The sequence below is a fragment of the Anneissia japonica genome, unplaced genomic scaffold (genome assembly GCF_011630105.1).
Source record: "Anneissia japonica isolate Jap-2015-1 unplaced genomic scaffold, ASM1163010v1 scaffold1417_len1240632_cov203, whole genome shotgun sequence".
In the NCBI taxonomy this organism is placed as follows: Eukaryota; Metazoa; Echinodermata; class Crinoidea; order Comatulida; family Comatulidae; genus Anneissia; species Anneissia japonica.
Genome location: NW_022727891.1, coordinates 939,409 through 953,583, shown reverse-complemented (window position 1 = coordinate 953,583; position 14,175 = coordinate 939,409). Strand labels below are relative to the sequence as shown.

The 14,175-nt window shown below is 32.5% G+C and overlaps 1 protein-coding gene across 1 annotated transcript in view; it reads left to right on the top strand.

The window, feature by feature from the left end:
- LOC117113877 (P2X purinoceptor 4-like) overlaps positions 1 to 13,382 on the top strand; it is a 23,955-nt gene extending 10,573 nt beyond the window's left edge. The window contains exons 4-10 of the mRNA XM_033257343.1: positions 2,587 to 2,735; positions 3,708 to 3,794; positions 4,425 to 4,566; positions 6,398 to 6,531; positions 7,281 to 7,437; positions 8,938 to 9,072; positions 11,447 to 13,382. Of these exons, the coding sequence (XP_033113234.1) occupies positions 2,587 to 2,735; positions 3,708 to 3,794; positions 4,425 to 4,566; positions 6,398 to 6,531; positions 7,281 to 7,437; positions 8,938 to 9,072; positions 11,447 to 11,512 (870 nt within the window). The 3' untranslated portion in view covers positions 11,513 to 13,382. The remainder of the gene's footprint in view (positions 1 to 2,586; positions 2,736 to 3,707; positions 3,795 to 4,424; positions 4,567 to 6,397; positions 6,532 to 7,280; positions 7,438 to 8,937; positions 9,073 to 11,446) is intronic.
- Positions 13,383 to 14,175: the final 793 nt, after the last annotated feature.

Genomic DNA, 14,175 nt, shown 5'->3' with positions numbered 1-14,175 from the left:
GATAAGAGACAGGCCTAGGGCTACTTACATCATATTTGATTTTTTTGTTGTTGATATAAACGATTAACCGTATCATTTTGGTATATCATTATCAATATAATTATTAATCTATTTGCCTATGTAGGTCATAAATGTGTATATAATTAGTATAATTGTAATTGTGGGATCGATGTATACATAATATATTATTATTATTATTATTATTATTATTATTATTATTATTATTATTATCATCATCATTAATATTTTTTATTATTGTTATCATTATTATTTATTATTATTTTTATCATCAATATTAGTATTACTATTATCATTATAAATATTAGTATTAATATATTTGCCTATGAGGCCCTGTGTATATCAAGGACGCTAACTGCATGACAGTTGTTGACAGTAATTAGTATTGCTGTACACGCACCGTACTTGTGTGAATAAGCGCCGGGCGCTTAAAATATTTTTGGCTCTTTTTAAGTGGCCCTTATGAAAACAAAGTGGAAATTGAGGGGGCGCTTATGGAAATAGATGAAAATTGAAGGGGTGCTTATGGGAAATTGGAAAATTCAAGGGGAACCTATTTTTTAAATCGAAGATAAACGAATAGTTTTGGTGAAGAAAAGGTAATCGCCGCGAAAATGGCTCATGATAAGAATGTTGGGGGTATTTACACAACAGCGGATGAAATTAGTGGTGGTGGTGTTGTTGGTGGTAGAGGTGGTAAGCGTGTTGGCCATCTGCGAATTCAGATTAGCAGGAACATTGCAGGGTTTCTTGCTTAGATAAGAGAGTGATGAAGTCATTTTTTTTATTGACTGAAAATGGCCATAGAGTATTTTAATTTTTAAATATTAAATATTGTAGTTCTAAATCCAAAAAAAGGGTAGCAATCCAAAGGGTAACAAGAACGGGATTCTAAAGATGCATCAAAACTGAAAACCATGTTAAACTTAATGGAGACTGATAGACCGACAGGTGGATAGATGGACCGACAATGCTAAGATAGATGCGAATAGTTGATGCAGAAAATTAATTTGGTGATGTACTTTACGGTACTCTATGATTGAATATTTTCATTAATCGAGGGGAGCTTATTTAAAATTGAGAGGGCTTAAGACAATTTTCACGTTAAAAGGGGCTCTTAGTTGCACAAGTACGGTACGGTATTAATTACCTTCATTTGGGTATCACTTGGGTATATCATTATCGATATAATTATTAATCTATTTGGCTACGTAGGCCATATGTGTATATAATTAGTGTAAGTGTGATTGTGGTATCGATGTATATATAATATATTAGGCCATTATTATTGTGAGTATTATTACTACTACTATTATTATTATTATTATTATTATTATTATTATTATTATTATTATTATTATTATTATTATTATTATTATTTATTATTATTATTTGTTATTTATTATTATTTATTATTACTATTATTATTATTACTATTATTATTATTATTATTATTATTATTATTATTATTATTATTATTATTATTATTACTTATTATTATTATTTTCATCATCAATATTATACTATATCATTATAGATATTATTATTAATCTATTTGCCAATGTAGGCCCTGTTTATATTATAGGACGATAATTGTATAACGGTAATTGTTGACAGTAATTAGAATTACTGTACACATATACTAAATACCGTCAACAACGCTTGTTTTTTTTTTGTTTTTTTTTATTGCTTTTAACATACATAAAACAACATAATATAATATAATGCAATATTACAATACACAATCTCATCTTCTAAAAAAAAATTATTAGCATTACAAAATCCAAAACCAATATAATATACTGTACTGTTATATAAAATGAAATTAAAATTAAATAAAAATTTAACTAATATATATATATATGTATATAATATAAATCAAGATAGCCGTTAACACTGTTAAATCATATATAAATCATCAAAGAAAGGTAAATACAGTGTTCGAATAAAGGACTTAATAAATACATCGTGTAGCATAGCTCTCAACGAATGTATGTCCTGTAAATAAATGAATAAAGAAATTGTGTAATAAAATGCCTCTGGCGGGACTCGAACCTGCGACCTCTCGCTGTCAAGGCGAGTGTCATTACCACTAGACCACGGAGGCTTCATGGTTGAACAGATTCAAATACCACCAGATACACTCTATTACACAATAGTATATATATATGTATATATATACACATACACACATACACACATATATATATATACACATACACATACGCACACATATACATATATATATATATATATATACATATACACACATACACACCCATACACACACACACACATGTACATATATAAATAATAAATAAATAAATAAAATTAAAATAAAATTACACACAGAGGAAAAAAAACAAAAAAAAAAACAATTAAAAAAACAAACAAAATAAAAAAATCGATTAGTAAGCAAAGATGAAGGGGAAAAATAAAAACACATATGCCTATTTACAATGGTGGGAGGTATATGGTTATATTATAGTACTGTACAGTATTGTAATTATTTGTTATTATTTCTAAACACCCAAGCGTCAGTGAGATTGTTTACAGTAAAAATCAAAAATTTGCTTTAGTTTTCTGACTGTAATTATTTTTACAGGTGTTAAAACTGGTGAATGTGTGACGTACATTTACCCAAATGGATCAACAGACAATACTTCAACTTGCGAAATTGAAGCTTGGTGTCCTGTGGAGTATAATGAGACACCACTGTAAGTATTGTATTGCTCCTTGGCATGAAGCTGTGTTAAATACTCAAAACAAAAAAAAGGTCCTTATAATTAAATCCAACGAATTTCGTTGTTTCTCAGGATTAAAGGGATTAAAGGTACTTAATTCCATAAAAAATGATTTTAGAATTTGAAGTTTTGATCTACAGTGTTTGACCATTTCCAAGAATACTTTTGGTACGTTTCACCCTTACTGTTTTTGCGTTCCTCGCCTATCATATCGTCAGTTATGACTATGCCTTGCGATTAAATGAAAATCTCCTACACAATACCTTGGTTAGAGAAAAATATATTATTTTTGATCTACAGTGTTTGACCATTTCCAAGAATACTTTTGGTACATTTCACTCTTACTGTTTTTGCGTTCCTCGCCTATCATATCGTCAGTTATGACTATGCCTTGCGATTAAATGAAATCTCCTACACAATACCTTGGTTAGAGAAAAATATATTATTTTATAATTTTTTAAATTATATATAGATATATAACACGCATATCCATTTCAGATAAAACTGCTCAAAACTTTTTTTTAATTTCTGGTATACTAATCAAACCTCCTCCTAGTTACCCATAATACTCCTGGGCAAAAGAGAGGCAAGTACAGACAGTGTCTTGGCCAATGATACAAGCAACATGATCAGCGATCTCTCGATTAAAATTCTTTTAAAATATTTCCTCCACCTTAATTCTTTCAAAGTGTAACTTTCTGGCATTTGACATGTATGCTGTGATCAATTGTTTTAATTTTAAAATTATTTTGTGTAAAACGGTACTCATAGAAATATGTGCAGAATAGATTTTTCAGGCCTTGCTTTTCGCCACTTTTAATACAGAATATAATCATACATAAAGTGTTAGAAATCGTAATCAGTAATTATAAATGTCAGCTTAAATACTACAGTAATTCTTGTAGACATATAAAAATCACACTATTTACTAATTTTGTTTTGCAGCAAGAATGAAGCTATGTTATTAGAAGCTCAAAACTTCACAGTTCTTATTAAGAACAGCATTAGATTTCCAAAGTTTGATGTTGAAAGGTACGTATTAACTCTTTTTTTAATATTTAAAATGTTATAGAAAGAACTCAATTAAATTTACAGTACTTTTTTTACTATTTCAGAGTTGAACATTTTCAATACTTATTAATCATTTCAATTCCTTTCAAGTTTAAAATTTTAAAATTAATTTTGGTTTTCATCCTGTTGCACAATATAAATGAAAAGAGATACAATAACGTATTATTTAGACCAAAATTATAAAATTTATGAAACGTGTATGATGTTTAACAGCCATTTTGAAGGAACGGCGTGATTAAAGATTTATGACTTCACAAGACAGCTCGTTCCAGAAGGGAACAATTCTTTATAATAATAAAAATAGATGAGCTCTACTAGTTTGATATTGAGTAAAACATTGGATATGAAGTACTTTAAAGACTAGTTTTATTAACAATACTCTAGCTTTCGCGCGCAGTACACTTCTTCATGTGAATGAAGGAGTGGACTAAGTGAATGAAAACTAGTGTATTGTCAATAAATCTAGTCTTTAAAGTACTTCATATCCAGTGTTTTCAAGGTTTTTGTAAAAAAAAATAATAAAGAGTACCGTATAGACCTAGCCTATATTTAAAGCTACAATTCAAATTGACCTTTGTAACATTTTTCCAGGCAAAATATAGCTAAGGAGATCACTGATGCAGAACTTAAAACATGTCATTACGACAAAATCTCAAAACCATCATGTCCAGTGTTTGGCTTGGATTATATTGTCCAAGAGGCTAAACAAAATTTTTCAAAGCTTGCATACCAGGTAATAAATATATTTATGAATACATAGTTTATTAACTAAAATATTTATAGCAGTTAACGAATTAGAGCAACATTGGTTGATATTTAGATCAATTTAAAATGTACACGTTGAAATCTGTTACTACTGAGTAGCCGTAGCTATTATTATTATTTTTTTTTTTTTTATGACATTTTTAGTCAGTATGGCCATCATTTATGAAAACGGTTTACACTGTTTTTCCATAGTGCTCCGTATAATTTTATTATACATACATTGAGTGATTTGAGGAGCATGGTTAACACAAAGGTGATAGGCCTATCGAGACTTCAGGTCTACTCTGACCACAGACCGTGTCGTCTGCATTTTCGATATTTAGGGGTTTTGTGTAATCACAAACACCGTTATAATTTGTGATTTCATCACCATTAGGTATCTGTGCACCAATAATTATCATTGAAATCTCATTAAAATTTACATTTCATTTTAATCCACTGTCATTGAAACAGGAAATACGTTACAGGGATGTATATATGTGCACATATATCCTGATGAACATAGTAGAATGGAAACAAAAGAAAATTATATAAGCGGTTGACGTTTTTTCGGGATATATAAAATGTATTATATTACGAATATTTATTGTGCCGATCGTTTTGTTTATCTGTTGTTTATCATTTAATTTCTGTTTGATCATAGAAATGAACCTATTAATTGTTTAATCCGATGTTATTTATTCAGTAGGCATTACGCTGAAGAATAGAGCAGGCGTTCCCGAAATATATATAATGTGAATTTTGTTTAATTGTATTCAAAACCTTCTTTCTAGCGGATTGTATTATTTCTCGAATCTAATAGGCCTACATTGTCGTTAAGGATAATCATTTTACTGCTTTTGATAAGAGTACATTTATTTCATGTTTGAGTTAGAAGGAGTTTTTTTTTTTATCTCGTAGTGTTTGCTCTTATAACCTCGGATATTGCTATAGGGCAATTTTATTTTGACGTTTCAGCCAAGATAATATGAAATTTGACAGGAAACCGGTTGCAACATTTTTTTTTTTTTTTTTTTTTTTTAGTGAAAGCGACGTGATAACGTAAGCTAAAATCGTCGTAGCACGCTAGACAGGAAACCGACGTGTTGAATATCTCTGCGATACGTCGATTAATCACAAATCGACAGGAAACCGAGGTTTTGTTGGATGAACTCGCGTACGTGACGTACGATTCTTATGAAAAAGTTGACTTGGCGCCAACTTTCCATAAAAACCGTAAGCGCACAGATATGCTTTCGAGAATCAGGATTGCAATTAAATTTAATCAATCAATTTTATTATACAAAATACAAGATAAATTTATTGTAACGTATAAAATGATACATACAATTTTTTTTTCAGTTGCATAAAAAAATACTGTAGGCTACAATTGAAGACATACAAAATCTGAAATAATAAATAAAATGCTAAAAATAAATATATTTATATTTATATTATAAAATTGTAATCTGACATTTTTACAAATAAATGCTTTAGCTCTTTGTATAGAAATATCGAATATTCTTTGAGAAAATATATTTGAAAAAATAATAATGATAAAGTTAGCAAATCAGGATTTGTAGGCCTTCTATATTGTGCTGGACTAGGTTATTGTATCAAACTGCGAAATTGTCCTCGAATTCCGCCGGGTTTGATGACTGAACCAAAGTTGTTTACGTACTTCCGTATTCCGTAGCCGTGTCTCAGTCGTTCTGCGGTTTTATATGGAACGCCAAAAGAGCAAAAGGGGATTGGAATGTAAGTGTCTGCATCACCAACATTGAGGATTCTCATTATTTTCTTATTTTCTTTTCATTTAGGGGGGTGTGATAGGAATTTATATAAAGTGGAATTGCAACTTAGATAGGAACCATGATGCATGCCAACCAGAATATTCCTTCGAAAGGCTTGATAATATTAGAGATAAAGATGCTTCTTTAGGATATAACTTTAGGTAAGTTTATTACGTAACTGTTCCATGTCAACAATATATCTTACCACCTAAGCTACTAGTAATGTTATTATTATAACCATCATACGACCATACATTTGGGTGTGACTTTACTTGCTAGTGGCGATTACACGCACAACTAGTAATACTACGCTGGGTGTGGAGGCGGTTGCATGTTTGTATGATTGATTCTGTATCCAGTGGCCAGAAAAATGAAAAATCTTTAGCAATTATCTTCATATGTGCGCTATATAAATTCTATGCAATAAATAATAATAAATACCATAATTTCAAACAGGATACAGCACCAAATTTACCATTTTTTCAGGGTGACCCAAAAAACGAAACCCTGATTTTTCTTTTATTTTAATGATAATACATCAGGCTGTTAACAAATAAAAAATGACATCTGTGTGTGAAATTATCAACAGTCTTCATTTTAAAGACAAACCTATATGGGTGTCTACAAAGCAAAGACCCGAAAAACGAAGACCCACCATTTTTCTCTTTAAATTTACTGGATGGTTGTGCCGCTTAATAAAATTGAATGAAATGTTTGAATGAATAAAAAGATTTATTAGGGTGCTTATTGTGCTGTGAGATTATGAATGATGTGGGAATGGCATGGTTGACCTTACAACCTTTGATCTCCAAAGGCTGTGGGTTAGAATTTACTCTAATGATTGAATATTATGGCGAGAAACCATTTTTCTTTTGTATAATTTTTATATGATTCTCATAATGTTATATAGGTTTGGAAAGTTTTACGTTAAAGATGGAATTGAGTATCGAACACTGACTAGAGCATATGGTATATTATTTGAGATAATTGTTTCTGGAACAGCAGGCAAATTCGACTTCATAACATTGATGTTCAGCCTAGGGGCTGGTTTTGCTTGGTTTTCCATAGTAAGTTTTCTCATAGAGTTAGGGAGCTTTCGACGTGACGCTGGAACGGAATTACTCATGCGTGACCGTCCTACCAGGCGTCCTACGTTAATTTTCTACATATACGTAGATTTGGCCAAATTGCGTCCTCCTAGGATTCACGCGACGAGGAGGAGAACTTAAATGTTCTCGCATGCGCAGATGACTTTTAGTGACGTCATTACGTTCTACGTCCTACCATCGTCATGCAGTCGAAAACTTCCTAAAATAACAACTAGAGTGCTAACTCGCCGATGAAGCAATGCAGAGTTGTGTATCTGTGCCATAGAGCTGTTATTATATCTCTATGATCTGTACTCAACACGATGGCCGCGCGCCATAGAAAAGCGCCACTTTAATGCTCAGTATACATAGGCCTAGGTCTATTACTGTACAGCCATTAAGACCATTACTATTTCATTAATCATTATTATTATTATTATTATTATTATTATTATTATTATTATTATTATTATTATTAAAAATAATAGTAAGTCTAGTCAAAAAGATGCCAACTACAGTATCTAGGAATAAAAAATTAAATCGTGTAAGGTACACTGCAACGCTTGAGCCTCAACAAAAGCTGTACCAAAGGTCTTACTACAACTACCGCTAAAATAAGACTAACTAGGCTTATGTATTATTTCACTCTGTGTAGACCCCATAAATTGATAATATTCCAGGAATCCTAATTTTGGAAAGAAAAATCACACAGGGACAACTTATTTTTTCTTGCATGGTTGTACCATCACATATTTACTCCATGGTACCATTAAGGAATGAGTTGCTGTGTTTTGATATGCTGTGTGATTACAAACAGGGCCCACTCTGTGTCGAGGACGAGCTGTAACTAAAGACGAACTATAGCTGAAATTATGCATGACTTCAACATACGAAGCCACGCCCCCTCGGCTGAACCCGTTGTATTTAGCAAAACTTCCACGAAGAATTGAGGGCGCCATTGAAAACGTGTGGAATCTAAGCATCTTTCCCGAAGTTTAGAACATCAAATGCATTGAAGTTAGCGCTCTAGTCTAGTATAACTCTATGGTTTTTCTTTTTATTTGAAAACTTAATATAGATCTTAATTTTCATATCATTTATATCCATAAACCTCCCGAAGGAGAAGCAAGTTTGTACAATGTAATGAAATACAACGTAAAGATGTTTAAAAAGGCAATAATAATCTACTCTAGTCTAATAACATGTTTTGTGAATATTATAATAAAGTATGTTTTGTTATTATTATACTTAAATGAAAAACATAGTTGTCATTTTAAATAAGGATGATGTTAATGATAATAATAATAATGAAAATGATATTGAAGGGCATTATCCCATAACAAACAAATGTCTTTTTTTTTGGTAATTTTAATGGATATACATTCGGGTTCTTTTTGTGAACTTATTTATAAAAAAAATATATATATAATGTACTTTTAGTCTTGTTGACTCTTGGTTCTGTTATTTTGTTGTTGCTAGGCAAATTTAGTGTGTGACCAAATCACTTTCTTCCGCCCACCCTCCTGCTCACCCTGCGTATCGTGCTGCCACTGTGATAACGAGACATTGATCAAATATAAATACGATTATATGAATGATGATGCTGAGAATAAAGTAAGGATTTTCCTAAATGTGAAAACACGAAATCAAGGAAAGATTAGATTAGAAAAAGTAGTGTATGGTTATATAGGGCTAAAAATTACCAAAATAATAACTTTAGCAGCTAACCACCAAGCTATTAGTTACTCCACTCCCTGTTTCCGCTGCTACTGCTATTGTTGACGTTGCTGCTGATGCTTTTGCTGTTGCTTTTGGTGTTCTGTTGTTAACACTGTTCCTGTTGTTACTGTTGATGTGTTGCTACACTACTGCTACTTCTCATGTTGTTGCTGCTACTACTGCTGTTGATGTTGAGACTGTTGCTCTCGCGTTATGTTATTTTTGTCTGACCCGTCGGGAAGAGCTGCCCCACCCCCCGCATCGTGGACAAAAGTCACAATTAGTCGGGGAGTAAAAAAATGTATATATATGTTCTACGTCCTATTATTAGACTCCATTACATAAGCATTTGAAACGCTTAAATTGTCATATTTTCGGGGGCTTCGCTCCCAGCTGAAACACTTTTGAGAGATTTTGAGCTACATTTTTTTCTCGTTGGGGACATCGGCCTACCCGTCGGGGACACCTCCACACATTCTGACAGGAAAATCCCGCGCCTCTTTTGGTCTGATGATGAAACTACTCATCTTCAAACTTTACTCGCATGGTTTCCTCTCTGCGCATGGTATGATGACATAACATGACCTGAGACAACTATAGAAGTATAGTTGTCTCAGACATGACACATTGATTGACGGTATAAAGTACTGATATAATATTTCTTAGCATTCATAGTCTCGGCATGTGTTTAGGTTTCTGACGTTTTTAACAATAAATGTTATTAGGTATTTGACATCATGGTGTCAAATACCTAAGCACATTTAATTCTAAACACGTCAAGATCATAAGCACACTTAAAACGCGTAGGGAAAGCAAGGATTTTGTTACATTCGCAAAAGCTAAATTCCAGCAAATTCCCGTAAATTTAACTGATTATATTTCTAAGCCAGGTTTATCCGTCTCGTTTCTGGTAATTACGCACTGGTACCGTCGAACGTAAATGTTTTCAGATACAGTTATTTCTGCGGTGCGGTTGTCATGTGGAATAAGCTTACTAGTTTAATAAAAAGTTCAGAACCGCTCGGTGAATTTATGAGATTGTTAAGACGTTCAATAAATAATGAAAATAAATTTTTTTAAAAATTAAAAAATTGGAAAAATACAAAAGTACCAGTGGCCACTGTTGCACCGGTCGTGGTTCGATATCGTTTGGCAATGTTATGCACTGTCCGAACGTGTGGGCATGTAGATCGATGGAGTAGGCGTTACGCCAACAGATGTTGAGTTGCATCTACAAAGGTCGAGTTGCGACTAGCGTAGCAGGGGTCGCTGGCCGAAGTAAGAAAAGCAAAAAAAAAAAAATAAATAAATAAAATAAAATAAAAAATGATGTTTTCCGTCCAGGGCGCGTTTTCTTTTATTTTGGACTTCGAGTATGTGGAACCTATCCTTTTGCTTCCTTGTTTTATCTGTGTCTGATGTTTTTTGTGAGTCGCAATAAATTAAATTAAAAAAAAAATTAAGCTAGGCCTATGTCTAAACATGTTCAGCTTTTACATGTGTCACTGAAGGCTTGATTTGATTTAGGCCGATTAAATATCTCCACTGCACATACAAACATAAATATACAAAACAGAAAAAAAAGCACGTCGAAAAACGAAATAGAGATATTTGGATAACCCTCTTAAGCCCCTATTAAGGAACTTATTTTCCAGAGGGGTAAAAAAAACATACCATGGACAGACAGACTGGAAATGTATTGCGTGGAGTGTTTAAATTCTCCAAGCCTGTTTTTACAGTGTATTATATCAGTCATTGTTGTTGTGATTATTGTTGTTGTTTTGTTTGCTGTTGCATGCTGTTGTTAAACATATTATTATTTAGGTTTTATTATAAAAGTGCTCATCTTCTAACTTTAGCATCCTTAGATTAGTTCTTCGTAACTTAGTTGAGGAAACTCTAATATAAAGTACTGATCATTTTTTGTCCTTACTCACTGGGACACATTAAAATGAAAAGGGAAACCAATTTGTTGATTCACTTCGCTTTTTCTTTTTCCTCTCTATTTTAATGTATCTATTACCCAATTTTTGTTTGGGTTTGTTTTAGTTTTTTAATGTATTGTATATTGTTGTTTTGTATGTTCTGAGAGAAATAAATAAAATGAAGAAATAAAATGAAATAAAGGAAATGCAATGATTCTTATTTAGAACTGCTTCTATTTGAAAACAAAAATACATTTGATTAATTAAGAAATATTTACATAAACCTTGGAGCTACAGCAGCCAAACCGTTTTTGTTGCTCATAAGCCCTTTATTTTCTTTACAGACTGCACGAAACCCTAAACCTCAAGGCATCGCGATGCAGCAAATGCAGGCTGATAACAAAGTTTAATGCATTTGCATTTCATGTGACTGTGGTAAAGTATTCTTTAGAAATGTTTACAGCATTGGTTGCCGCAAATTGGCAATGAATAAATTGAGCTCTCTTGAGTGGTGTTTTAGTATTATGCAAATGATACGGTAAAGTACTAGTAGTATAATTAGTGAAGAAGTTCCGGTGTGCCCTTTGTCGTGAAAGCAATCATTTTATGTATCTTAATATGAATCTTAATGAATGAACAAGAAGAAGCATGTTGCTATTTTTTAAAACGTGGCAAAGAGCAAGTAGACAAGATCAAATGATAGAAAAATGTATGGTTTCTTTATTTTGACACATACTGACAGTAGACAGTTGCTTATGGTGTCAAAGCGTTCAGAAATATTAATTTATTGGCCTATTTAGTCGAGAATGATAAAAAATTCCATTATTACCCTTTAAATCATATGAGCATTAAAGCATTATTATACCATTATTTTCTCCATGGTTATACCTAGTAGACAATTGCTATTGGTCATCACAAGTACATTTTTTGCTCTGTCAAAAATGCACTGCGCTGTGACACCGTCCGAGTAAAAGCGCTTAATAAAATTGTTCAAATAATTATATAATGATTATTATTATATAGGATTAAAAGGCTGATCCTTTCCAAGTTGCGATTAGTGGCAATATATATATATTTATGTTTTTGTAGTAACACAAATGTCATTAGTAATGTAGCTGCAGATAGTGAATTATAGAAATAAAAAACTTGAATAAACACTTCCCACCCTCACAGCCTAAATAGACAGTGAGGTTGGGAATGGCTTAGAAATCCATTGACCATTTTTACATTACTCTACAATAGTCTGCAGGCTCGAATCTCAAAGGATATTTCTATCATCATGTACCATTATATATAGGCCTACTAATTTAAGTATATAATAGTATATAATATTATATACTAATTTAAGTAGGTAAGGACAAAATATTTGAGAGGATTTACTGTCCAGACACGTGCACAGCTAGCTCTGGAAGAAATATATCGTAGCACCATATTTTTAAATGTCTTACTATTATTGGCATATTTTGAGTTTTGATATGTTCATTAAGATATCGTAAAAAATAATTTTATAATAACACGAGTCTACAAAATATTGGACGAGGACTTGTCACGCTACAAAACCAACACATGTGATCCGAAAAAATAATAGGTCGAGTATGGGACGCCAAATAAATTAGATATGGCACGCACTAAACGCATTAAAGCGTGAGTAACACAAAATTAGGGCCTGGAACCCAGGCTAACCTACGTCACCTACGTCCTACAATCTGATACTCTGCCTCTACTGTGCTAACGCAATTTAAGTAATGAATTCTCACTTGTGTTGATCTTCCTCGTCCTCGTCCAATATTTTGTAGACTCGTCCAGTATTTTGTAGACTTTCTCGTTGGTGGCGCTGTCCAGAATGAAAAAACATAAAAAGGGATCGGATTCGTGGCAAGTCCTCTCTTTGCTTTTGTTTGACTATTTTACCTGTTTAAACTTTTGTTTTACTTTACAGTATTTTATTTAATTGTATCTCATTTAATTGGTCTATATACTTTAACAGGAAACCATATATTATACTATCCCATTAATAACACCAAATTATGTATCCATTTATTTTACTTCTATAAATTACCTCCAATCACCATCTCTGTTATATTGTAACCATGGGCCTTTAATTCACCCTTTTTTATGTTGTTCATTTTGTTTTAAATTTGATTTCATGTACCATCAGGTATTGTGAAATATCATTATTATTATTAGACGTAGGTAAGAACGTAGGCCTACCACTTTAGTGAGTGCGACTGATACAACCGCGTGCACTAAATAATTGAATAAAATGTATTAGTTATAAAATGACCATGTTAATCACTAAAATAAGTCAAAACGTGACGAATAAGGAATGTATACATCCATCACAACAGCATTTACTGCATCAACATTATTAACAAAATTATTATTGTCATGTTTTTAATTTAAAGGGTAATTTGACTTTCATTTGCAAAAGTCTTTTTAAAATAATACACGAGCAGTATTCAGTATTATGCTTTAGAATATTCTGTTATTTCAATACTTGCAGCATTTGGCCGACTGACGGGCATCTCAGAATGATTATTTCCTTAGTGGATTCATAGGGGGTGATGGTCGTCGACATCTGGACCGGCCCCGCAACCTAAGAGTGCTTTTTAGCTGGCAAAAAAGGTGTACAGCTGTTGCGTAAATAGTTAGCAGTTATTTTTTTCTTTCTTTTTAGTTGGTTGTGGGGGGGGGGGGGTCATTTATGAGAATAATTTTCAACCTAATATCATTGTTGGTTTTTCAGTCTCTCAAAATGTGGGAGAGTGACAAGACAAAACACGGTTCCCTGTCATTCAAACTTGTTGTATTTATACAGGGCGTTATCCCTCTTGCAAATAATCTGCTCACAGCCTCACAAAAGTTACTTTTTGCGAGTAAATATAAAGAGGAATCTGTTGCAAATGCATAGGCCTACACTTTATTGAAAGGGGTCACTGGGAATTTTCCGCACTCGCGGATTTCTCTTTTCTGTTAATATATTAACGCTCGACCACGCCCACTTTGCTCTCGTCAGGGAAATCTTCTCCCGCGTTGGGGCATCCCCCCCTCCCCCCCCCCGCCCGTCGGGTAA